The sequence below is a fragment of the Thunnus thynnus genome, chromosome 10, assembly GCF_963924715.1.
Source record: "Thunnus thynnus chromosome 10, fThuThy2.1, whole genome shotgun sequence".
Taxonomy (NCBI): domain Eukaryota; kingdom Metazoa; phylum Chordata; class Actinopteri; order Scombriformes; family Scombridae; genus Thunnus; species Thunnus thynnus.
This window is the reverse complement of record NC_089526.1, coordinates 17554662-17581359: the sequence shown is the minus strand read 5'-3', so window position 1 is coordinate 17581359 and position 26698 is coordinate 17554662. Positions and strand designations below refer to the sequence as shown.

The following is a 26698-nucleotide window of genomic DNA, read 5'->3' as shown; positions in this document are numbered from 1 at the left end:
AAAAAAACCCCTATTCAGCACCATTCATTTTATGTCCACTACCACTCTCCGTAGTAGCCACCCAGTTGGGGCATGCGCACTGTATGTCTTCAGATCCACTATACTTACTTTCCACGCGTGTCTAAGATTTACACCTTGGGGATAGCCTGTTTTAAATAAATAAATTGTGAACATAAAAGACGTATTTTTCATCAACATGGGAGGACAGGCAAAGGGCAAAAAGAAAAACAAACCAAAGAGGAAAGACAACCGCCCAAACAAGGGTAATTTGTTCAGTGGTTTTAACATTTTGCTCGTTACTTACAATGTGTAACCTCTCAGAAAGCAGTTTGTTGAAATTAGCCCGTTAATATGATTTGTTTTCAGCTCTTGACTTGACCAAAATGAGACTAAACTAACATTACCTCTCCACTTGTCTCACCATAGCAGATGGTGAATTTGTGATGCTGTCACCTCAGGAAAGGATGAAACTAAGAATGCATGAAAAAGCCAAGAAGAAGACAGCTGAGAAGTACTCTGTGCTACAACTACTAGAGAAGGTCACACTGACAAGACACCCTAGGACAGGACCAAGACCTGTTATGTTTTTGAAATGTTGTATTAATGTTCTGATTGTCATCTACTGCATATTTCTTGTGATCATCTCTTGTACAGACAGAGGAATGCATGGACAGTTTTGACTTTGAGATGGCTGCCCTTTACTGTCAACGAGCCTTGGACCTGGAGTCCACCAACCTGCAAGCTCTAGACATGCTGGGACACATCTGCTCCGAACTGGGAGACACACAGAAGGCTAAAGGAATATCCTTTATGTAGTTTCTCTGTGTTAGTGCCGTTGCATGTATGTCACCGGTTAATGCTGAGATGCTGTATGCTGTGATAGTTGTAGCTTCCTTGACCATGTCTCTGTAGGTTTTTCTGCGTGCAGTGGAGCTGAGCCCAGATGTAGGCCACAGTAAGTACATGTACCTGGGACAGATCCACACAGGCCAGGAGGCTATTGACTACTACACTAGGGGAATACAAGTCCTACTCTCTACATTGGAAAAACAAGCACAGACCACTGTGAGTGCACACTCATACACACTCAAGTAACATAAGTACACATAAGCAGTTATTAACATGAACAAGGGGGGAATGCCTCTGTACTCTAGGCTTTATGCTAGTGTAATGTAGATTATTTTCACAAGAGGGTGCTGTTGGCATGTCTGAAATTATCATATGCATCATTATCCATCTGAAAGTGACATTTATCAACTGAAGTGTTCCTGTCTCATAAAAGTGAAATGTTAGATTAAAAACAAAAAATAGGAAAAATGTCATCTATGGCTGATAGAACACAATAATATAGTAAATAATAAGGCCAAGGAGAAAATATCATAGGATGTGTTGTGTTATAGTAATAATGTAATAATGGCACAGTTTTGATAAATATATTCTGTAACATAGTTTCACAATCTAACAGTGTCTTATTTTTTAATAATACATTCCAATTGAATTTGCAAGTTGTTCAACATTATTCATGTTTATTATTGGTATTGATTTTAATATTTGTGCTTGCAGTATTTACAAGAAGTATGGTAGACATTGTGCCAATTTCCTATTTTTTTAATGCATAAAAAGTGAGCATATTCTTCATAATTTAAAGGATAGGTGCACAATTTTTCAAGAAAGTCTTAAAACAACATTCAGGGGCAGTTTTCCTTGCTGTAATTATTCCTCCTGTTCGTACTGGCTATTAAAAGATCCCCTTCAAATGTGCTTTCAATGTAAGTGATGGGGGTGGAACTCCACAACGTGTCCACACAGTCATTTTCTGCAAAAACGCATTTAAAAGTTTATCTGAGGCTTATATGAGGTTTCAGCAGTCTGAGTCAGTCATATCAGTGGATATCTGCTACATTTACAGTCTTTTGAGATAAAATAAAATAAAAATTCTCTCTTTGTTTCCCCAGAGTTGTGGTGGAAGGACAGTAACAAAAAGAGGGACTTTGGTACTAAAAAGACTGCAATGTTAAAAGATGTTTACTTGATTTGAGTAGTTTGGACAGCTGAAGCTTCATATCAGCTTTAGATAAAATTTTAAATATGGAGGAAGGAGGCTTGTGGATTTTGTCTCTCACTTACATTGTAAGTGCCTTTATGAAGGAATCTTCCAATGGCCAGTGTGAACAGGAGGAATGATGATGGCAAGAAAAAACTACTTCCGTGTTCATTTGGGCACCTGAATATTGTTTTAAGACAGACTTGAAAAATTTGTGAACCTGTTCTTTAATAATAATAATAATAATAATATAATAATAATTCAATTTGACTTTCTCTAGGAATATAGGGTACAAGGTAGGTAAGTTATGCAGTGATTTACTTCATCGGATATATTACTTGTTAATAAAAAAATGCAAAAATGCAAAAAAATGTATTATACTTTATAGAACATTTGACATCTCAGTTACATCATCTGAAATGTACAATTCAAGACATCTGCCCTCCATTCTTTAAGCAGCCTCAGGCCGGAGCTGCTGCCCCACTAGATGAGGACCCTGAACTCCCCACAGTGAAGGATGTTAGTGTGGCCTACTGCTCAATTGCTGAGATTTACCTAACAGACCTCTGGTACATGAGAGCACAGAGTTACACTTTTGACACTTATAACCTCATTTCATGTCACTGCTAATAAGTTGAGATTTGACTTTTTCTTTATGTTTGTGTGCGCATGTAGCATGGAGGAGGGAGCTGCAGATAAGTGCAGGGAGTTCATTGACAGCGCATTACAGTATAACCATGACAACCCTGAGGCTCTACAGCTCATGGCCAGTTACCTGTTCAGTACAGAGAGAAACCAGGTCAGTACACACACACACACACACACATACACACACCCACACACACGCACACTCAGGATGAGTTATCACCACATTAAAGCAGGAATCTGCTGAGTTAATTATTCTGAGCAAATTGAATTGTATGCCATTAATCAGCAGATGGACACTTACATTAACACGCACGCACACAGACGGGTCATGCCGATAGGAATGTTAATTACTGGGCAGATCATTGAGGTCATATAGTCATCTGATAAGGAGAGCAAGATGAGAGAGCAGCCAATTGAACTGAAATTGGAAAAGATACCACAAGAACTTTGCATTATGAAGCATCTGACAATGAGTTTAGAAGAATGTAAGAATGAGTATTTTCTCTATTTTTATAAATGTTCAAAAATGTTGCACTTTTCAGAAATATTCCAAGTATTGCTGCTTTATCAACCGTTATCAAAAGATTAAAGGCAGACAACATTCAAGTCAGAACCTTTCAGTGAAAGACTTTTGAGGAGCATGAAGAATGCTCATTAAGAATGTGAACCATTTTGTGTTTGCAAGAAATTTAAAAGTGATAAGAACTTACTTCCTGTGCTCTTATCTTGTAGAATAACATGTGCTACAAAAGTATTGACGCCTATCCTGACATTTTAAGACATAATAACTCTCTTCCTGTGCTTTTGGGGAACTATTTTATAACAAAGGCTAAAATGGAGTGAAAATTGTACATGGTTATGTCTGTGTGTGATTATCCGCAGTAACCAGTGCATTGATTGTGGAGAGTTTTTCGTATAATTTTGGGGTGCTGTGAGAATTTTTCACCTTGACTGTATTGGTGTGGTTTTAAATGTGGATATCTCAAACCCTAGGTAAATAAACCCCATACTATCTGAAAACATTCTTCATTCTTCTTCTTCATATTACCAAACTGAGGAACAGTCAGTTCTACTGTAGAGCTGAAGTGGACTTGTAATACCAGCTCAAAGCTGTGGGGGTCAGGCTGGCTCCAGACACATTTCACAGAATCCCACATACAGCAACCAAAGTCTTTCTTGAAATACCTTAGTACTGTAATGAACAGTAGTTGTTAAAGATTTTAAGGTAGCGTAAGGCTGCCACCACCTTTGTTGACCCGGTCTGGGCTGGTGCCAGAGGTCAGAGAATATTCATGACGCAGACAGATATATGGTACCAAAAATAGCCTTTATTAAAGATATAAATTCATTAAGACTACAACTAGACAAGCCAAAGCAAAAAGCCCCCACAGAGGTCAACCCCTAACAGGCGCTGGCGGCCACCCTACGACCCTACAACACACAGCGCTGCAAGTGAATTAGGATAAAGTTGGCACACACCCTGTGAGAAACAATGCACACAGCACCAAACGCACAGCAATCAGTACACTGCAAACTAATGGAACGCAGTATCAAAATGCACATCAATCAGTAAGGACCACTCCGAACTGTAGGCAGGTCAGAACCATTTCTACCAATTGGGGGAGGGCCCCCTCAGCCTCCAGCCTTTCCTCTTAATGGGTCCTTGGCAGGGTGTCAAATGATTAAAATCTATTTGTAAGATAAATCAAATATAGACCAAGACAAAAAACTCTTACACATTAAACATGAAAGTGTTTTAGACTTATCTCGCCTTGGTCTGGTCACAAGACCAGGGGCACCAACATGGAGTCTCCCGTAGCACCAGGAAGTGCCCACAGAAAGATGCCAAGACAGTGATGGCAGACGACCTGCTTGAGACAGTGTAACAGCGTGAGGTGATGTATGGAGTCAGAATGATAACAGCCCCATGAAGCACAGGCAACGGCACTTACTAGTCCCTGGTCTCTCTCTATCTGAAGGAGGTGTCCAGCCTCCCCTCCTAACACAGGAATGGATCCACTACTCGGCTGTCTTCACTGTCTCCTCCCTTCTGTAATGGAGATAACTCATCCTCGAGTTAGCACGACAAATCATAGTCCCCTTACCGCATGGGTGCCCTCCTCTCACGCACAGAATGCCCATCTCGTGCAGTCAAGTTGACAGTCCCCCCCCTCCTCCTCCTGGCGGAAGCAGGTACATCCCCCGGTGTTGCTCCAGGGGCGCACTAGTGTCCATTTCTCCACTGTAGCCATCTGGTGACTGAACACCCTCCTTTCCTCTAGGGGTCTCCTCCCCCATTGTCCCAGAATTCGGACCTTGTAATGGCCCCACTTCTCCTTGCTCCCCCCTATTCGCTGTAGGCTGCAGGACAGATGTAGCACAGTCAGGTGGCGATGGCTGCCGCTGCCAGAGAACATCAGCAGCGCTCTTATTGATTCTGCTCCGGCATGGGACCCCCTCCAGCTGCCTTGGAGGGCCTGATACACAGTTGTCCTGGGTTGCCCATGGCCCTGGACAGGGAGACAAATAGGGTTTACGGCGGTTGAAATGTAACATGGTGTCTGACCCCTCCCCTACTGGTGCCGCACGATACAACGCTTCTGTGACCCTCTATACTATCTTATAGGGACCCTTAAAGCTCCTCTGAAGCGTGCAACACAGTCCTCTCCTCCTAGCCTTGTTTAGACCCAACAACAGCTCCCCTTCAGTGTAATACTGAAAGTTCATGCTGAGATAAAAATTGGACTTTTCTTGACTAGAAGCTTTCACCAGGTGCTTCTTCCCTGCTCTCTCACTTCTCTCATGCGTCGTCTGGCCGTTCAATGCACACTTTTATTCCAGCGTGATCCTCCATACCCTCTGATACAGATGAGAGTCATCAGTCATCAGTCCTCTCAGTTACATGGGAAATCTTCTCTACGAGTGTCCACAGGGAGATAGAGACCCTCCCCCACATTTCCTCACTACAGTATAATTTTTGAGGAAAGTAATTAAATGTATCTCAGGTTAATTGAAAGGTCTTCACATTGAGTTCTAAGAAGTATAATTCATCTATTAAACTGAGTGCAATGCTTTCATTTTTAGTTTACAGCATTCATCTATATGTGTGAGTACATCCTTGTAGACTATTCTGTGATTTTAGTTGTACACACATGTCTATGAATTTCCATGTAAATCCATTTTGTGGTCTTTAGGAAGGCAGAGAATACCTGTTGAAGAGTGTTGGATTGTGGCTACCTGCCCAAAAACAGAGTGCAGCCTCTTCCAGCAGAGAGGAAGACATGCAGGTGAGTCGGAGCTCTGCTTGGTATTTTTCTGACAGCAACCAGCCCTCATAAGATCCCAGTTTATTTATACAGCACTTTCAACTAACAGGATTGTCACAGTGTGCTTTTGCAGCAAGCTCAAACATAAGGACACCAGTAGAGATAAAGAGTAAGAGATAACGAAGCGAAGGATAATAAAAATAAAAGATGGAACAAATTCTTCACAAACCTGTGTGCTTTTGTGTGTGTGTGTGTGTGTGTGTGTGTGTGTGTGTGTGTGTGTGTGTGTGTGTGTGTGTGTGTGTGTGTGTGAGATGGAACAAATTCTTCATAAACCTGTGTGCTTTCGTGTGTGTGTGTGTGTGTGTGTTTGTGTTTGTCCACAGTTTGTGGAGAGAGTGGATGTGAAAGCGCAAGGCAACACCAGCATAGTGTGTAAAGGAATAAAGGATAAGTAAGCACATTTCTACAGGGAATTTGACAAAGGGAAGGGAATGGCTGCAATGTCAAAGTTAGGATGTGTTCTAAATTACACCAAATCAATGTTACTTGAGGTTATATTCAAATATGGAGAAAAAAGGGGATATGGTGGGGTAGGGGTGATGATTAAAGACAAAAATCCCAGTGGCACCACTGTTATGACTCTTATCTTCTAGAGCAGGTTGATCTGAGCTTCGGCTGCCGACGCGCTCGCTGTGATTAACAGCCACATAGCTGCAGAACGTTTTGTACATCAAAATTGGATTGTGTTATTATCAGACACTGGAAGAACTGTGTTTGTGGATGCTTGTGTAAACAGTCACTGTAAAGGTAGCGGTGTTGTGCTTTTTTTTCCAGAAAGAGATCCCTCCGTACGAGTCTCGCATCACCACCGCCAAACTGCTCATCGAGGCCGAGGAATACGAGGTAAAATGTTGTGCTCGCACTTTCTGCTGCTGTCGGTTCTGTGTATGTTTTTATGGCGGGAAGGCGGCCTGGCATTTGTGTGTGTGTATGTATGTGAATGCGTTTTCTGTGTGTGTGTGTTTTCCCTTCTAGTGAATAGCACCGAAATTGGGAAGGCCATGCCTGGTCTTTATCCCGTCAAGAGTTCAGTGTTAATAATTGAAGACTGGTATTTACAGAAAGGGGCAGGGGTAAGGGGGCGCACGCGGGAGGAGGGACGGGGAGAAGGAATAAAAAAAGAAAAAGGAAGGAAGCTCAACTGATGAATTGCTGCCATATCTGTGATACAGCGCACTTGTCTACTAAATCACTGATCAATTTCCCATATTAATGGCCTTGATTTTAGTGGCTCACTGCCTTCAGTTCAGTGCTAAAACCCCTAACAGTCATTAATGCTTGAAGTCATTTTCTGTGATTACTGCCACATCAACAGCAGTTCAGCTATTTTCTGTTGTGATCTAGTGATTAATATGAAGTCACTCTTGTTGAGTGGTTTATGGTTATTACTGACAGGAAATGAGAACAGTGTCCTTTTTTCCCCTCTCACACCCAAACAGCTCAGCTCCAGTTATGTGTGCATCTGTGTGTGTGTGTGTGTGTGGGAGATGGGCTGTCAGGTGTATCAGTAAAATGACAGCGTCTCGGTCCACAGTTTCTGACATGTCGTTTGTCTTCATCCTCCCGTTGGTGTCATCAAGCCCGAAACAGAAACTGCACACATTCTGAATGCTTTACAAAGCGAATATTTTGCTGTGTGCGCATGTATACATATACACACCCATGCACATGGTCATATTTGCTTTTAGCCATGAGCTATTTTAAAAGTTTCTGACGGAAATTGAGTTTAAGGGTGGAACTAGAGTAGAAGCAAGCTATTTTCTGTCCGTCTCTCCTCCTCCCAGGCTGGGACTGGAACATCCTCTCTTCTCTTTCCGTCCTCTACTCCTCTGTCACACATACACACACTCACATACTCAATTTTGTGCTCACTATCTCTCCCTATGGACTATAAATCTATTCACAACTCTAAACTCTGTGTAAAGTTGTGTGCTTCATAGCAGGGTGCCAGAATCTGACCATTTATCTGTATTTTTTTCCCTATTGAATATTTTGTTTGGTCTTCCAAACTGAGCCAAGGCTTTGAAAATTTGATTAATATCAGTGTGATTGCCAAATAATCTGAATGTATGATATTATCTGGATAATCATTTTTTTTTCTAAGTCATTGTAGTGCATGGTGGTGACAGATTAAATCACAAAAAATGGCAGTTAGATGTTTTCCCCAAAGGCTGTCTTAAGTGGGTAGACAGCATCTCATTGTGATAATTTTACGAGGTGACAGTCAAAACAAGAACCACTGAAGGTTACTATTATATACGTATATATATCATATTAATTTCACATGACATTAACGGTCTCTAATTCAGCATCAGTGGACAGCCTCTGCAAAGATAATGATAAACTGAAAGTAGGAAAAAGTGTGTATATACCACTAGTATATAGGGCTGTAACTAATGATTATTGTTTGGTCTTTAAAATGTCAGAAAATGGTGAAAAATGTTAATCAGTGTTTTTTTGTATGAAAGGTGTTATACAAATAAAGTTATTATTATTATTATTATTGTTATTATTATTATTAAATGTCTTATTTAGCCCTGACCAACAGTCCACAACCCAAAGATATTCAGTTTACTATCATAGAGGACTAAAGAATGCATTCACTTGAGAAAGAAAAGTCCTGTTTTTCTGAATTAAGGAGATAATTATCTCAGAAATTCTGAGAAAAGTTTTCATGGAAAAAAATACTTCTGCGCTGTTTATCTGAATTAACGAGATACCTCAAAAGCCTGACTGTGGTAACGCCTCTGGCTGAATCTCATTGTGTAAGTGTAGTGTAATTATGGTAACAATGATCTCTGAGCGAGGTGAAGGTCCTGAAAGATACATATGTGTTTTCTTTCTTGTTCTTTCTGTGTTCTTTTATGAATATAATTGTACTTTTTTCTCATGTTTGACCTGTTGTAAGTTTTATTTTACCAGTAGGTTATCAGATAAATCCTAAAGACTGCTGGTCCAGATGTCCAGATGTAACAGTATTAAAGTCGAATCATCCAATTGTTCCGGTATGTGGAAACAAAACAACCTCTTAGCTCTGTAGGCAGTCTGGTGTGTTTGTTTCATCTATTTTTATGCTTTGATGAAACATTTTTGCCTGTCCTGAGGTGCCTGTCCAAAGTTGACAAACTAATAACAATCCCATCTATATCACTCAAAGACACAAGTATCTCCCAGTGTTTCAAACCAAAATAAAATTGGATTAAACTAAAGAGGCGGGACATGTTTACTTTGAGCTCTCAAGTAAGATTGAGAGCTTCTCTTGGGATTTTGAGGTATCTCGTTATTTCAGAAAAACCGAGAATTATTTTTTTCCATGAAAACCATTCCCAGAATTTCCGAGATAATTATCTCATTAGTTCAGAAAAACAGAGCAGAATTTTTTTTCATGGAAACTTTTCTCAGAATTTCCGAGATAATTATCTCATTAATTCAGAAATACAGGGCAATTTTTTTCCTCAAGTGAATGCATTACGCTACGTTTTTCTTAAAAAAATACTCAAAATGATTAATCAGTTATCACAATAGTTGGCAATTAATTTTGTCAATCGAATAATCAACTAATTGTTGAAGCTTTACAACTATATATATCAAATACCTTGTAATCTTTGTATTGTAAAATCTGTCAAGGCCTTGATTTTCAAAAGAGTAGTAGTAGTAGTAGAGCTTTCCTTTCAATTTATAAGCTGAGTGCACATGAACAGCTCAACATGAAAGCAAATTTGGCTGGGAAAGTGGGTATTTTATGATACCTGAGTTAACTTTAATACAGGGTAAAGAGCATGGAAACCCTGACATCAACATTGTAAAAGTGTTGCTTTTGGGTTAATAAATTCATGAAAACATCAGTTACATGACTGCCACTCCTCTCTTCAATCTTCTGTTTCAGGAAAAATGTCACCAAAGATCGCTTTTCAAAGTCTTATTCTTTTCCCTTTTTGATTGTTTTTTGAGAAGAAGCACTTGAATGTATGCCATATTTGGGCATGATTTCTGTAGCTGCAATGGAAATGTAGTAGAAGAAAAACACGAAGGGGACAACTGTAGGTTACTGTCCAGCTGCCAGATGTTTTGTTTAAAGGTGTACTATGCAGGATTTGTTGGTTGGTGTTTGTAAACACACAGCATTCAAAATTGGCCCCTCCTCCCCGGCTGAACACAGCAAAATAATAAGAAAATAAGAAAATACAGGCAGAGGGCAGAGTCTCTGCAGATACATACACTGCCACACACTTCTAGTGGGTCATAAGTGATGATTGAGAGGGATTACTTTTCTACGAGTCTATACATTGTTTTTTAGGAAAATCCTGTATAGTATACCTTTTAAGAATTTTTAAACTTGTTGAACAAAGTTTTTGAAAACAATGTTGATAATTGGTTAGTTGTGTAAGTAAATTCATCAAGTAAAAACGCAAAACCTTTGCTAGTTCCAAGCCCTCATACGAGGGGATTTGCTGCTTTTCTTCGTTCTTCTAAAGCTGTAAATTGAATAGGTTTGGTTTTTAAACTGTTTGCCTGAGAGAAGAAGCAATTTGAAGTTGTCACCATTGGCTTTTGGACATTTCAATGACCATTTTTCTTAACATTTTCAGATATTTAAACACGATAAGACAATTTGAAAAAGAATCTAGTAATCAATCGAGAATGGAAACAATAATTATTTTTTAGCTCTCATTTCCTGCTTTATTGCTTTTTATATTGACGTGTTACTTAAGGTTTTAATAAAAAAGAAATATGCTGGATAGTAACAATGCGGCCCTCAGAGATCACTGTTTTCTCACTGTCACGCACACACAAACATATTCCCATCATCATCACCAATCACCACCACTAATTCACTTGCCACACAGCAGACAGACAAACAGACTGATTCCCTCCCCTGACAGCCATTATGGTGTCTTTCGGCGTAGTTGTCACGGCAGCTGATGGGTAGAGTTACTCTGCCTGTCGTTGTCACTCTTGTTTGCTTTCATGTTATTCATTGAAACATTTCTGTTCTTAAATTTAACTCACAATGGAGTGCAGCTTGTACTTTCCAATGTTGCTTGCAAGTACAGTTAGCACTGACAACCCCAGGATTTATTTACTTAAGTGTAGATGTCCCTGTTTGTGCGTGTATCTGTATGTGTGTGTGTGTGTGCGTGTGCGTGTGTATGGGTTTCTGTGTGTTAGAGATACGGCTTGCCCTCGCTTGTAAAGTGATTTGTCTTTCTCCTGTCTCTGCTGTGCGCTCCGGTAAAATGATTCTGTTAAACAAAATTGCCTGAAGATTACACACACACACACACACACACAAACTGCACACACACACACAATGGCCATTATAAATGAGTTCCTCCCCAGAGTGCTGCTTTTTTTTCCTTAAACAGGTCTTGAAATAAAGAGGACAACATGTACATAGTGTCTTTGGTATATGTGTGTGTGTGTGTGTGTGTGTGTGTCTTGCACTGTTGTTGTTCATGGACCAGTTCTGCATTGTTTATTAAGATACTTTTTTGCACCCTTCCTCCCAATCTTCTCACTTTTTCCCTCATAGTACCCCCTCTCTTCCCCTTATCTTCACGGAAATATTAATCTTGTTGTTGTTTAGAGCGTGAAGCGGCTTAAGAATCTCTGAATCTTTAATCACTCGCCCCCGGGTTGACCAGTGTAGTTAGGAAGGAGTGCAGTTGGAGATGATATAATGGTTATCATTGCTCACTTATCGTGGCTCCCAGATATCTCTTGTTCTATTTTTGTTGCTCTAAAACTGCCTGTTCTATCAGTTGTTTAATACGCAGACAGATCTTTACTCCTATCTCTTATATCTGGTGCTTGGCTTGAATTACTGTGTGTGTGCACGCGTGTCTATCTGTGTCTGTCACATTGGTGTGATACAACGAAAGTCACGTAGATAATTCTGACGCTGGGCATGAATCCATTCATCATCAACTGGGATTAGGTGTTTTTGTTTGTGTATTTTTAATCAGTCATTAATTAATTAGGGACAATGGCTTTTCAGCTGATAATTGATCTAGCAATCAATCAACTGACTCCCTGACATGCACATTTGCACACTGTTAACGAGATACTCTCAATTAACCTGACTCATCCTCAGTCCCAGGCAACAGACCTCTTTATTGTTACCGGAACCACGTAGGCTTAATGAAAAGAGAACTCCAAAGAGTGGGAGGGGGGGAAAAAAATTAGGAAGCTCTCCAGCTAATAAGACCGCCTTAACAAGAAACAAGTGTTGCTTTTTGTGCTCACTGTTGTGTGTAGCTTTGTTGCAGTGTGCGACTGTGCAGTCATGTGTGCTTGCGTGCACAGGTGCGTGCGTATCTTTTATTCTTGCCCTTCAACACGGGTGATTGGCTAACAGTCGCCTCCAACCTGAAGTTGACAAAAATCAATATATCATCACCTGGCGCCTCACACACACACACACACACACACACACACAGAATCTGCAGGAAGAGAGGCCGAACAAAACAAACAGCCTTCTTTAGTCAAGGACTGTTTTCTGTAATAGAAACTTCCCACAGAAACTGACCCAGAAGGTGGTGCACTATGGCAAAGGTCAACATTAAACTCCTTTGAGACCTCAAAACCACCTCTCCTGGGGTCTCATTTATAACCGTTGCGTAAGATACATAACTCACTTCCCACGAAAAAGTTGGAATTTATAAAAAACAAACTTGACGGGAGAATGTGTGCACCTGTACAGAAACTCTGACCCATGTGTACGAACATTTTGGAGACAGGGGAAATTGGCAACACAGATGGTGAGGTGGTGAATTGAAACCAGATTGTATAATAATTCCTCTCACACATTTCATTTCACTTAATATCAAACTTTAATTATAGAACAGCTTTATCATAAACATTCAAGCCAGCAGTGTTACTTGTGCTTGTACTTAAAGTGAGCCATAACTATTCCATAAGCACCTTTCAATTTTAAAAGATATAAGCCAACTCAAATCTTAACCAATTACATCTGTGAATTATTATTGAACTAGTAATGAAATATTGAGCGCAATGCGCTGTGTCACCGTCACATTCCCAACCCTCAGAGCACAGAGGAGAGGGCTGGGCTGTGTGGTGCTCGCACTCGTTGTCAGTTGTGTAGCAGCACAGTGCTGCTGAAATACCAGGATGATGCCAGAATGTGGCAGGTGGCAGGATTCAGGAAAGTCTGGCTTGCCTTTCTGCGATATTAAACGTGAATATACTGATACCTTTTCATCTCAACCACGATAACTTACTGATGAAATTATCATCATCAGTTGTGAAATCCAAGATGACATCAAACAGCTTTAAAGAAATGCAGAACAGAGTGCTGATAGATTTTTAATAATATCTTCTAGTACGATTTCAGTTTTTATATAGTTTTTGTGTGTAAAAATGACTATACTGATTGTGTAAATTAGAGAAACACCTGTATGCTGGATTTTGGAGTAAATATAAATGAATACAGTGTATATTGTATTTTAGATATTGAGTGTGTGGTCTCATCAGCATGCATGTGTCTATATGTACAGTAGATGCTTAACAAATAACAAGCAGTGAGTTTTGGTGTCATACCCTGACAGTGTGCAGCAATTTGTTTCTTGTCGTGTCTTCACTTTGTTTTACTTTGGGAATTGTTTTCGTTTGTTGCACCGACTGCATTAACAGCTGCTGGAGCCGTCAGCCTCTCAAACGTTCTTCTGTTACTGCTGCCATTCTCCAAAGGAACAACATGTACATCCATATTCATGAGGGCTTTTGCATTGACCATTTATGGTTGATTGTGGGAGTGTAGAGGTTCAAATTGATTGTGTAAAGGGAAAAATGCATGCATTCATTTGTGTGCAGCTTTACAAATCTGATTACATTTTGGCACACACCATTTTCATAAATTGGTCCCCAGGACACCACAGAGAGAAACTCAGAGATATACTTGTGAGTGGGTTAAATATAGACAATGTGTCATGCTGATATTTAGGTTTAAAGTGTGCCCTATAGAGTAGGGCGAATACAAAGAATATATTGACTGTTAATGTCGGTGAATGGATTAAAAGGGCTATCGAGCAGAGCAGCTAAAGTGACTATTGACTCTGCGATAAGCACTGGTGAGTGCATCTATCGATGGCCATGTCTGTTGTCTTGTTAGTATCGACGACGTTGTGTACGGGACACTGGCCTCATTGGCGCTTATCAGACCCTCTGATCACTCAGATTGATCAAGCTGCCTGGGAGATGCACAACACCCATATGTTTGTCGGTACAGCTGTGGCTGTATCAGAGAAGAGATAGAGTACCACAAGCGTGTGCTGATGAATGTTTTCTGACTATTTTCTGGTGTTTTTCTTTATAGAGATTCCTATAGAGATACATTCCAACTTTTCATTAAATTGTATACTATTTCTCAGTGCATGTCTCTTTTTTTGTCTTTATCAGATGGCGGTGGATGTGGTGGAGGGTCTTCTAGAGGAGGATGATGAGGTCGTTCAGGTAAGCAATGAAGTGATGGCCTTGCTTTTTTGTCTAGTAAAAGTATATGATGGTCAGCTTGACTCTTGTGTTGACTCATATTTTTTTCTTTTTCATTTTGTGTTTTTCATCCGGTGTCAAATCGAAATGCAGGCAAGATTTTTTGCCTCTTTTTCATTTTCTGAGCTAAAAGAAAAATGCAGCAGAAATCCAGGATTTAAGCTGTCTATAATCTGCTGTATTGTGGTTTTTGTATTCCAGTCGGTTTTGTATTTCCAACATGTCCGATTCTAGCCTGGTTCCTCCAGACCTCTGAATTATTGCCCAGCACCACACTTCCGATTTGTTCAGTCATACAGATTGGTCTGGTTTTGTGTACAATGACTGCTGTTTCCCTCCGTTGTAGATGCAATTGACCAAACAGAGCTTTGCTGGCAGGCATTAAGAATTGAAACATCAACTCCCTACACAGCTATAGCTTCCTAGCTACATCCATGAGAAATAGTACAGAAAAGTTGCAAGCACACTTGCAAAAATGACAACTTATCTCTTCGATCATTGTGAAAAACTGTAGATGAATGGCTCCAATTAACTGCTTCTGCATCCTTTGAGTACCTCGACCAGTGTACCCTAACTGATTGGTCAGGGCAACAGATCAAAAGGTTAGGAACTCCCCTCTCCCAAAAAGAAACTGGCTATCATGAACACAATGTCAAGCTCAATGAATGAAGTGAAACAAAATGGCAGTTCAGTCTGATTATCACGCCAGTCTGCCCTGACTAATTAACAATTCTTGAACAAACTCTGTGTTCAGGGATGTGTATGTGTGTGTATTAATCTTCAATGTACACTTTAATGAATGTGTCACCTTACAGGCAGTCTTATTATTATGATACAGTAGCCACTGCTGGATCAGAACAACTTGTAGGCAAATCTTTCCCCAGTGGCAAGGAGAACACATCAACCTGAGCAGTTACTCGTAGTTGCCTCAGCTGAACCACTTTGTGTGGGTGTGTATGCGTGCGTGTGCACAAAGACGTGTCTACACACCCATGCTTCTTCATTTCTCGCTCTCAACACTTCCGTGGGCACACAAAGAGTATGATTGAGAACTTGAATGCTTATTAGAGAGGGGCGTAAATGGCGGTATTTTCTGTGCTTTAGCGCCGTGCTCTAAATCCCCCCTGCTAGTAGCTGAGGAAGTGAAGGTGTGCCACTGAGTGTCAGATAGAGGAGCACAGCAGTGTCTCTCTCTCCCCCACCCCACCCACCTCAGGCTCAGCCTCACACACACACACACACCCCTCAGCTGACAGATTGAGAGCAGTCATCAGGGGCCTGAACTTTTAAACTCACTTCAGATATGCACAGCTGTGACACTCAATTTGAGCAGGTCCTCAGCCAATCACACACGCATGCGGTCACCAGCTCTAATGGTCAGAGAATGTTTTGTCTGATCGTATCCCAGTTATGTTATGTTACAAGAGTCATATTAATAATGTCAGAAATGTATGACAGACACACCAGACTACGTTATACTCACTCTTCCTTATCCTCATTCTCTCTTCCTCTTTTTGTATTTCTCTCTCTCTTATTTTCTCTCTTAAGTGCAGTAGATAAGTTGTTAGCTCTCGCCTCTGTCTCCTTACGCTTGCGTATCTCAAAGTTGGAACCTTACTTATATAACGTTAAGTCTGCACAAACAACTGTGCTAGTTCCTCGCAAATCTTGTTTCAAAGGTATTCCGTTGATTCATGATGCTTTTGTTCTTCCCTCAGCAGCACCATATGGGAACTAAGATGTGCCTTCACTTTGAAATGACAATAGTCGCAGTGATTTGACTGACAGACGTAGCGTTTATTTTATTATGTGTGCTTCTGTTTGGGGTTGTGGTAGGGTAGAGTGGATTCTCTGAAGTTCTTAATTAGCTAACTTTCTCATGTTTTAATTTTGAGTGCAGCTGCAGAAGTCATCTTCACCACATACGCAAATATTTCACAGTGGACAATCTATAAAGTATTTTAAGCCTTGTTCTAGCTTTGCTGAAGACATATAGTGGTTCTCATCTGTGCGGAAGTTAAAATTTCTGATTTAAGTGACCCACTTTCACTCTTTCTCTCACAAATTTACACACATATACACGAGAACATTTCTTTTTCTAGGTTCTGCATTCACAGAAAATGTTTCCATGATAAAGAATTGTCATACTGCTAGTTCTGCAATCATGAGAGTAATGGAAACTACATTTATCCAGTGCTGCTGTTGTTCTGATAAGTATGGCTGCAGGGGGTAGCCTCCCACTCAGCAGGCTGAGTGGCAATTCTGAATTCAGTGAGGCATGCCTTGATGTGTTTGTTAGCTAAATGGTTGATTTGGCAGAGGTGCAGGGCCCTACTGTCTCTGCCCTCAATGAATAATGAATAAAGCTAATATTCGTGTCTTGGTGTTCGAAGAACAGTGGGTGGGTGATCTTTGGCCTTAGATGTGAAGTGTACACACACCTCCAGGTTCACTGAAAGTTGAATGTGATTGTGTTTAGAGGTGGAGGAGCAAGTGTATTGCAGCTTATGAAATTATATAGGAGAAAAATGTGTGATCATGGAAAAAAAAATAAAACATGCTGATTTTGGTGTGTTTGAGCATACTAACTTACAGTTAACAATGTGCCTCCCCTGACTGTTTGAACTATGTTGAGCAACAAAGTTATTTCACAAAAATGCCTTTGGTTTTCTGAACATATTTTCATCTGCCAAGTTAAGGTCAGTGTCCGCTTAAGAGGCCCTTAACACCTAATACAACAGCGTACTCTCTTGAACTGTCAGACTCTTGCTAAGGGTTACGCGCTTGCAACAGAAGAAGCTAAATTATGTATTTTTGGCAAATATTTGAATACATTGGGCTAAGAAAACAGCTTTGTGTTACGAAACAAGTTGTTTTGTCAAATACATTAACCTACTGGAGGGTCAAGAGATACAATGGCTCAGTCAAGTCTAGTGTTGATCTTGTTCTGTAAATGAAGCAGGATTTGGAACAAAAAGCCAATAATTTAAACATGGATGGATTTAAAGCAGTGTATTTAAGAACATTTGACAATTAAACCTACTTGATGCTCAAAGAAAAGGTCCTTTCATCAAAAGCTTGCCTCAGTCAATGAATGTAGCAGAGGCTGGAGTGCGCGGATGCTTTTTTTTGTGTTATTAAGTAGACATTGTAGCTGCAAAAAGTAATATGCAGAAATGAAATAATATAGAAGCACTCAAGAAGACTGTAGAAGTAAGCAATACAAATTAGGTGCCATGTTTATATAAGCCTGTTTTTTTTTGTTTTTGTTTTTTTTAATTGTAAGTAAGTTTTATTATAATATGCTGAAACTTCAGCATATTACTATAAAAGTAGGGGGTGTATCTGTATAAGTAGTAGAACAATCCAAAAGCATAGTAATGAAAAATAACACTGTTGCTGCTGCTTATCACTGCCCGCCAATAATGTACAATATTCATACTTATCATTAATATAGTATTGTGTCGTCATATTGAGCCTATGCAAGTGTCTCATGTTGTCTCAGTCATGTTTTGACAGATAACCTCAGTGTAATGACCAAATCAGTCATGCATCAATATGCGACAGTACATTTAAGTCATTACTGGTGACTATAGTATTCTAAACTACTTGTTATGTTATAGATGCTGTCTTGTTTTGACAAAGTGGGTAACGGCAGGTAATGCCTGGAAACACCTCAGACATTCACATTTGATGAAAGCATGGACAGTAAGGGGGCTCTGCTGGGTTTTTTTGTTTTGTAAGAAAATGTACAACTGTGCACAACTAAGGTTATTCAAAATGGCCAGAGGAATGGTGATGCCATGTTTCCAGAGAGTTGATTCCTGAGGAGGCGGGCATTTTACATCGTTGTATTTAATGTCCTGAACATGGTGTGTAGCTGAAGTTCCCATGGCGAAAAATGAACCACCACTATGGAACCGGAAAACAGGACTCAAGGCCGAGTTAGCTTGTTAGCCCACTAATCCAGCTTTCTGAAACAGGCCCCGGGACTGTAGCAGTTGTACTTGTTCCTCCACAAATTTTTATCAAGGTAGAAATGCAGTCATGATAAATATGTGAATTGAGAAATGATGTAGAATAAACAAATTAGCAGTTGGGAAAACATAAATATTAAAAACATTCTTCCAAGTTGATAGCAAGTGTAATATTGTCCATAACACAACCTGTGAGTACGATTTTAAATGCAAAGTAGATATTTGCTAGAGGGAATTTATTTTCTTTATTTTATTTCATTTTATTATATTATGTTTTTGCATTTTTTTTTTAATGAAGTGATTACATCTTTGTTACAGAAAGAGGAAAAAGTAATTGGTAGCAGCATAACAGGGCGGTCAAGTCACAAATCACGGGGTTGAATTCATTGCGAAGCTACAGTATGTGCTCGTGTATATTTGTTTTCATGCAACATTTGTAAATGAGTACAGTATGTGTCAGGATTGGATCGGGTTGACAGTTATTATGTGAGTGATGGATTGCTTGTGTGTGTATCATTCCATGTTATGTGTGAAAACGGTTTGTCAAAGAAGGATGTGGGATTTCATGCAGACATGCTCCGTGAGGGTTACAAATCTGTTTCTCTTGTCACAGCTCACTTACTGCAACAAAGAACACTTTCTCTCTGTCTGAATCTTTGCGCCTCACGCCCCCCCGCCTCCCCACCCCCCCATCCCCACCAACCTGCCTCTCATTCTCTGTGCCTCCCAGGTGTGGTATCTCTCTGGCTGGGTGTGCCACCTCCAGTTGGAAAAAGCAAAGGAGCAGCAAGTAAGGGAGGGGAGAGAAGTGACTGAGGAGGAGAAGGAGGAATGGACGGCACTGAAGGAGGCGGCCAGATTGCACCTGACCAATGCTAAAAAGGTAATTCATTACATCTGCCAAGGAGCTGCTTAGTGATAACACACATATAGCTGTGGTCCATGTCTGATATGTACTAATTCTTAAACACTGCACTGCAACTATGGGTACAAATAGTTACAGCCAGTACTGTCACAATAGGTAAGACTGCTAAAAACCTGTTCTTCTCAGAGAAAGGGAACATGCAGTATTTTGAACACACACAATGCCGTGAACCTCTGTGGTTGCTACAGAAATGTCTTTTTATATGATCTCAAAGAGGTTTAAATATACCCCACTCTCTCTCTCTCTCTCTCCTGTTCCCCCTCTCTGTCACACACACTCACACACACACACACACACACTCGGAGTGATGTGTCTCATTCATTCTGTCATTCTGTCAGGGAGCAATGCCTCTATGGGGCAGTGATTCATGTTAGTCTAAAATCCAATAGGCTTGTAAATCAGACAGCACAGACTGAGGGATTTTTTTTTTCTTCTCTTTACTTTCCTCTCCTTTTCATCTCCCCTTCTTCCCTCCCTCCCACCCTCCCTCCCTCCTGCCCTGCCCGCCCCAACCTCCTTCCCTCCCCGCCCCGCTGTGTTCCTCTACAGATGAGTAGGGGCAGTAGAGTGGCAATATATTGATGTCTGTCTCTCTGGCCAGCAGTGTAGTGACAGGCCTGTCTAACCAGCATCCACTGGGGATGTCCACGACTGAGACAGGAGCGAGGTGGGCTTTGAGCTGCCAAGAGGGGAGAATTGAAGAAACTGCGGGGAGGAAAATAAGGGCACAGTGCGCATATAGATTTGATCTGCGTTTTTGCACCGAGAGACAGAATGCAAAGGAATAAAAAGGTGAAAGACTGGTAAAAGAATTGGGTGAGGCATCAGAGCGTGACAAGTAAACAGCATAGCTGTTTCTTTGTGGAGCGAGTGAAGCAACAGGCGCAGAATAATGTGAAAGGTAAACGCACCAAGACCTTGAAAAGGTGAGGCGGAATGTGGAGAGAAAACAGCCCCCCTCATGATGCACTTAATTCCTTAGCTCGGTGCTTTTGCTCATATGTGTGTGCATCTGTACATTGTGTAGTCCAGATTCTCCCATGTTTATATCAGAGCTCTGTTTCTGAGCGTCACTGTGAGTGTTAATTATTAACGATGAGTCAGTCTGCTAGTTAAAATGGGCTCCAACATGGAAATGAGGCCTCAAAGCCCAACGGCTTGTTTTGGCGCCAGTCCACTTCTCTGCATACTTTATGACTTTGCTAAGTAAGTGTGTGTGTGTGTGTGTGTGTGTGTGTGTGTGTGTGTGTGTGTGTATATATGTGTGTTTGATGTGAGACAGTGAGAGAAAGCATGCGGGTATGCGTAGGCACACCGTATGTGGATGCACATATTTAATTATGGTTGTGTGTGCCAACTTGCATATCTAATTATTTGTTAAAAAATGACTTCATTATTCATCTCTTCTGTGATCGATAAACATGCACGCTCACTCACTCACACACACACACACGCACACAAACACACAATGCAGCTGAGATGCTCTAAAAAGGGAAGATAGGGAAGAATGGATGGGTTGAGAGGACAAGAAAGAAGCGTAGGAGAGGAGCAGGAGGGTGAGCAGGAGTGGGAGAATGAAAGGGGAGGCGAGGAAGGGGACAGATTGGATGTGGGGTGTGTATGTGTGTGCGTGTGGGGGTGTGTGTGTGTGTGTGTGTGTGTGTGTGGCTGTGTGGGTGCAGGGGGTGTAGCTGGTGAATAGTGGCCGGGGTAAAATCAATAGTAAACCGGACGTGAAATGGAATTTGAGTCTCAGCCAGATAGGGTGCGATTGAGGAAGGATCTGCAGTGTATGCACAGAGGACAATGTTATATGTGTGTGTGTATGTGTGTACAAGTGTGCAAGTGTGCACAGAGGCAGCTAGGGCAAATGGAGGTCAAAAGCTTTACTATTTGATGTGGCTGAAAGGGTATCTCATGAGCATGGATTGTGGGTAGGGTTGGTCCAAGGTGTGCTTGTCATGTAATTTTAATGCCTTTTCCTCACTAAGGATGTGACTGGAGGACTGAGGTGTTAGGTTGTGTGTGTGTGTTTGTGTGTGTGTGTGTGAGTTTGCGGTCAGGCCTCTTGGGCTTCCAGCGACATGCCCTGTTCACACTCAAGAGGGTCTAATCTCAGTCAGTGTTGCACCGCGGCCAGTGAAGAAGTGTGTGTTTTGTTTGTATGACTGAGTGAGACAGAGAAGTTAAGAAAAGAAAAAAATAAGAGAAGGGAAAAAAGTGTTGCAACAATCCGTCTAATCGCTCTGCTCCTCCTAATGAAGACATGTACAGTAGGAGTGTTCTGTCTGGTCTAAAAAGGGGATTTGAGGAGAAGGATCGAGGGTACATAGAGAGCCAGATTTTAGCATTATTCTGCTTAAACTGTAGAAGTGCGTGCGCGTGCAAGCAGGACTTTAAAGGTATCTATCTCCTTGACAGGAGAGTCATTTGGTGCAAGTGCGTGAGTGAAAGAAATCCAAAGACGGAGCGTACGAGGGGGAAAACGGTCAGGAGACGAGCCTGGAGAATGAAGGCATTAAGAAATGAAATGAAAGAAGAGGTGAAATGAAAGGGGAAGTTAAGCATAGATGTGGAACAGAAGGTGAACAATGATGGAATGATTAGGCTTTCACCACATAATCAGCCTGTCTTCATTCTGCCACATGAGTCGTAGAAAATGTCTCTACCAAGAAACGGAGGACAAAGGATCAATTTGATATGAAGGGTACATTAGCACTTATTATTACATTTTTGTTCACTGCAAACTGGACAAATAAAGATAGCACTAATCTACGCTGGACCATATCCAAAGCAGATGTATCCAAAGCAATTAAGTAAATATAGAGGAATGAAATCAAATTTTCACTTTTTACTTACTTTTTCCCTGTTAAATCTGTACTTTATTAAACAAAACTCCCGCAAGCTGCAGTATAATGTCCATAAACATGAGACCTCATTCAGCTCCAGACATGCTGTGCACCTGAAGCAAACACTTTCTGTTTTGTATTAAATTCTAAAGGCCTAATTCTGTTACCAAGACTTGGAGCCGTTACTTTCATTACCTTGGAGTCAAACTTCCCTCACTCTTCTCTACAGCAGTGTCTCCCCTATGAATGCTGCCATGTTGGTTTATGCCAGAATGGGCCTCATGCAAGAACCACTCATACGAACAGATTCGTGCTTAAGATGCACACATGAGTGATTTTAAAGGTCCAGTGTGTAGAATTTCGTGGCATCTAGCAGAACAAACTTGTCAGAGATGGAATATTATATTCATGTATAGTAAAGGATTTTTTAATTAATGTATAATTACATGAATTTCAGAATTGTTGTGTTTTCGCTACCTAAGAATTAACCCTTTATATCTACATAGGGAGCAGGTCCTCTTCCACAGAGCCCGCCATGTTGCACCACCATGTTTCTACAGTAGCCCAGAATGGACAAACCAAACACTGGCTCTGGAGAGGGCCTGTGAGATTCATGGCTACTGTAGCTTCTCTTATATGCTTGGATGGGGAGGGTGAGGTGAGGGGTATTCGAAGATATGAATGAAATTTACGAGTGGTCCAGACCTATTGTACGTGTCATGAATAGATCATCTCTGCCTTTCTTCATAGGGGAGAAACACTTGTTTGACTTACAATTACAATGCTCATCTTCATCATGTCTGCCAATTTACTGAAAGTTTTTTTTTTTTTTTTTAGATTTTATGATTTTTATCGGCATATCTTGGCCCAGCAACTTCTGCCTTGTTGTCTCTGTGCAGGTCTCTGTCCAGTATCATATTTACAGTGTAACATCAATTGTAGACTATAATATTATCTCCTCTAATATCTGTGACTGTCATACCCCGAAACCACCTCCCATCACAGAGTGCTTCCTTTAGAAAGATGTTTTTTGACATCTAACTTCATGTTAAAACATTCCCTCTTTATTTCTGTCACAGTTCAGAGCTGCATTGATGACGAGTCATTGGCAGCCAGATTCATATTTCATAATTGAATCTGACAGGACCTGAAGCTACGCTGTGTTTTTACTCTATGGGAGCTTTTTTGTGAATGAAACGTGCCCACAAACAGAGCGGAACATGGCAATTTTAGGGGTGTGGATTATGCCAATTATCACATCTCATGAAAGCGCACCTCCCCATGAACAGGTGACATTCATCAGGCTGAAACGAGCGATTTACAATAAGTTTGGGCAGTTAAGAGAATTTGTTGAGTCTGACATGGAACACTCGTACAAGCAAACCACAGGAAAAAGTAAGAAAGTTTTAGGATAAAAATACAAAAATGTTCTTGCATGAGGCCCATTGTGTCACTAAGTGTCTGGAGACTTGGAGCTCAGGGATGTTTGAATAGTTTTTTTTTTTCCTGTTTTGAAGTAGTTTGAAGGAGTTTGGCAGTTCTCAGGTAAACAACAAAAATGTAATAATATACTCAGCAACAGTTTCTATGTAAAAGTACAGAAAAAAAACAACTCATCATGACAAACCTCTGTTGCATTGTATGTTCAATCAATATTTTCAGTTTTCTTAAAGTCAAAATAAGTTTTGACCCTGTTTGTATCCATTGTACTAACTGGGGTTCACTGACAGTGACCGTTTGTCCTGTTGACTCGAGGTGAAGTGAGTTTCAAAATAGGAATAGTGAGTAGACAGTGAGGGCAGATGTGTGCATGCACTCCTGTGTGTGAAATATGTTGTGTGCATGTGTGTGTGTGTGTGTGTTAGTGGTTAAGGCGGTGGTCAAGTGTGCTTTGGGCCGTGACTTGGTGCTTGAAAGTAGAGCAAAGTGGACCATGAAAAAGTTATACGATTATACACACACATACACGCACACACACACACACACGCACACACTCTCCCTCCCTCTCTAGGCAGGTCTCTGGGCCGTGAAAGTGAGAAGAGAAAAAACAGGCTGTTGTAAATGAGAAATGCTTGTGTTTTTTTGTGACAGCGATGCTGATCTCAGCAGCGCTCGGTGCGGAACTTGTAAAGAATAGCCCCTGTTTGTTTAGCTAGCTGAGAGCATCACAATGAATAATCACATTCTATCTAGCAGACACACTACACTATTGATTTGTGGTTCACTAGTATATATCACCGCGTATAAACACAATTTTCAAGTAGTGTTTTGTATTGGGGAACATACAGTACATTTGCGCACGTATTTCTTACATTATTTCTTTTATACAACTCATATGAAAGACACCCTCTACCTTTTACCCAAGGCTGTAATATGCAATTATTCTGGGTATTGAGCCAAGCCTATTGTAAAGCAAACCCAACTTTTATTCAGACTGCTTGTTGTGGATAAACATCTCCAGGCATTTCAGAGTGACACTGGCAGAATGAAAATCAGTGTTTTTTTTTTGTTTTCTCCTGTGTGTGTGGTGCTCTAAAGAGGCGGAGAGGGTCAGCTCTCCCCTGGTATCAGGCCCTGTGCCTGGACCTGGGTCACGCTCCACCTCCCTGGAGCTCCAACCTGCAGAGACAGCTTCCACTTAAAGATATATACACACACACACGTGGGCGCGCACACACACACACACACACACACACTCTCACACTACACATTCTTACACTCCAAATGAGTTCCCATGGGACTGCGTGTCTCCTGTCAGGACCTGCTGTTGCTTAGAGACTGGTCCTGGGGCAAAGCAGTCACACACACTCTCCTGGCCTTGTAACACTTTTAGTAAGAATGATGGCACTCAGCTCCTTATTGTCCATGAGCTCAACTGTCTGTGTGTGTGTCTGTGTGTGACTAAATAGAATAACATTCCTAGATTATCTCAACTATTCCCCACTTACACTCTTTTTTTTCTGGAAAGAAGAGCATAAATATAAAAAGCGCTGTATCAGTTCCCCTTGCTCTGCAGATGCACACAGAGAAACACAGCGTTATGCTTGCTGTCCTTAGTGGTAGCGCCAGTAGTTTTATCACCCAGCTCCACTTTGAGTTCAGTAATTACACACAAGCAGACAGAGATAAATCTGCGGGCTGCTTTGAGAACAGGACTTTTTTTTATCTTGCTCTTTCACGGCATATTTCACTGAGATAAGAGCGTTGATTATATGTGTGTGTGCGCATGCACATGCACACCACATAACTATATGAGCTTCAAGATGCATTACAGTGTGTGTGTGTGTGTGTGTGCGCACACATGTTGCAACAGCAAGTGGAAGATAAATGGTCTTTTTGTCTCCTGTGCGGCTGAATGGTGTATCAAATGTGCTGATTTGCCAAATGAAAGACAAAAACTGTTTACCAGCCTTTTGCGAGCCATGACTGCCTCGGCCCTCGCTGACAGAATGCAGCTGCTGTTGGATATTTCAGGCGGGCCTAACCGGCACTTAGAGACTTAAAACCTCAGGGCTGCTCACTTTCCTTAACTCAAGGCAGCTGCTTACTGATGCTACAGTGATGCACTGTTAACTTCAGTGACACCATGGAGGAGCTTCTGTCGAGAGCTCTTTACTCACTATATCTCATTTCTTGTTTTGCCTCTGCAGTGTAATTTGCACCTCGTGTTCGGTCTCAACATTTCTGCTATATAACCTACTTTCTATTTAAAGTTTTCATTTTTCCAAGCTACTTACTAGCCCATTACACGCTTGCATCATCCTTTTTTTTTTTGTCTTTTTTTTTCTCCTCTCTCTCTCTCTTTCCAAGCTGTACAATAAGGTGCGATGTGATGACCAGCCGATGTTGGAGCATGTGGAGCAGCTGCTAGGCGAGCTGGGAGGAGAGATGGAGGGAGAAGAAGGAGACCCAGATGTTGATGAAGACTATGAACCCTGTAGTGATGAGGAGGAGGAGGACGATGCAGAGGCACCCATGGAACATTAACCACACCCCCTCGCTTGTACTCTGTGATTTCATTTTTCCTCATCATGCTCTTCCTGGTTTAAATGTTCTGGTGTGCTCTCTAAAGTGCCTTTTTTTTTACTGGTTGTCCTTCACATCCATTTATCAAAGATGAATTGAATTCAAGTGAGATGCACAAAAAGAGTGGCATTAAAAGCTGCAGTCTACTCAATCTCTTTCTGTCAGTTGTTTAATGCTTTTGGTGAAATAAGTGCACACTTGACTAATGCTTCCCTTAATCTCCTTGACAGATGTTGATGAAATAAATTAGTTTTAGGGCTTTACTTCTCACCAGCAGCAAAAGCAAAACACCTTTGAATGCTTTTTACCTCTTATACACACCCACGCATGTTTCCTACAAGCAAACATACACAGCACATGAGTACACACAAACAAAAGCAGCACGTTAA

At 41.0% G+C, this 26698-nt stretch overlaps 1 protein-coding gene across 1 annotated transcript; it reads left to right on the top strand.

The window, feature by feature from the left end:
- Positions 1-37: 37 nt before the first annotated feature.
- Positions 38-26460, top strand: si:dkey-12j5.1 (uncharacterized). The gene is made up of 11 exons (XM_067601639.1): positions 38-263; positions 427-539; positions 655-801; positions 913-1065; positions 2501-2613; positions 2720-2843; positions 5887-5979; positions 6796-6864; positions 14440-14493; positions 19240-19392; positions 26094-26460. Exons 1-11 carry the CDS (start codon positions 197-199, stop codon positions 26268-26270), a joined length of 1263 nt encoding a protein of 420 aa, XP_067457740.1. The 5' UTR covers positions 38-196; the 3' UTR covers positions 26271-26460.
- Positions 26461-26698: the final 238 nt, after the last annotated feature.

What these genes read in the sequence shown, in the direction of transcription:
- si:dkey-12j5.1 (XM_067601639.1), top strand. Translation starts at nt 197, where the DNA reads ATGGGAGGACAGGCAAAGGGCAAAAAGAAAAACAAACCAAAGAGGAAA. An exon ending in TCGAGGCCGAGGAATACGAG is followed by an intron (nt 6,865 to 14,439) that starts GTAAAATGTTGT and finishes TGTCTTTATCAG; the next exon opens with ATGGCGGTGGATGTGGTGGA. An exon ending in AGGATGATGAGGTCGTTCAG is followed by an intron (nt 14,494 to 19,239) that starts GTAAGCAATGAA and finishes TGTGCCTCCCAG; the next exon opens with GTGTGGTATCTCTCTGGCTG.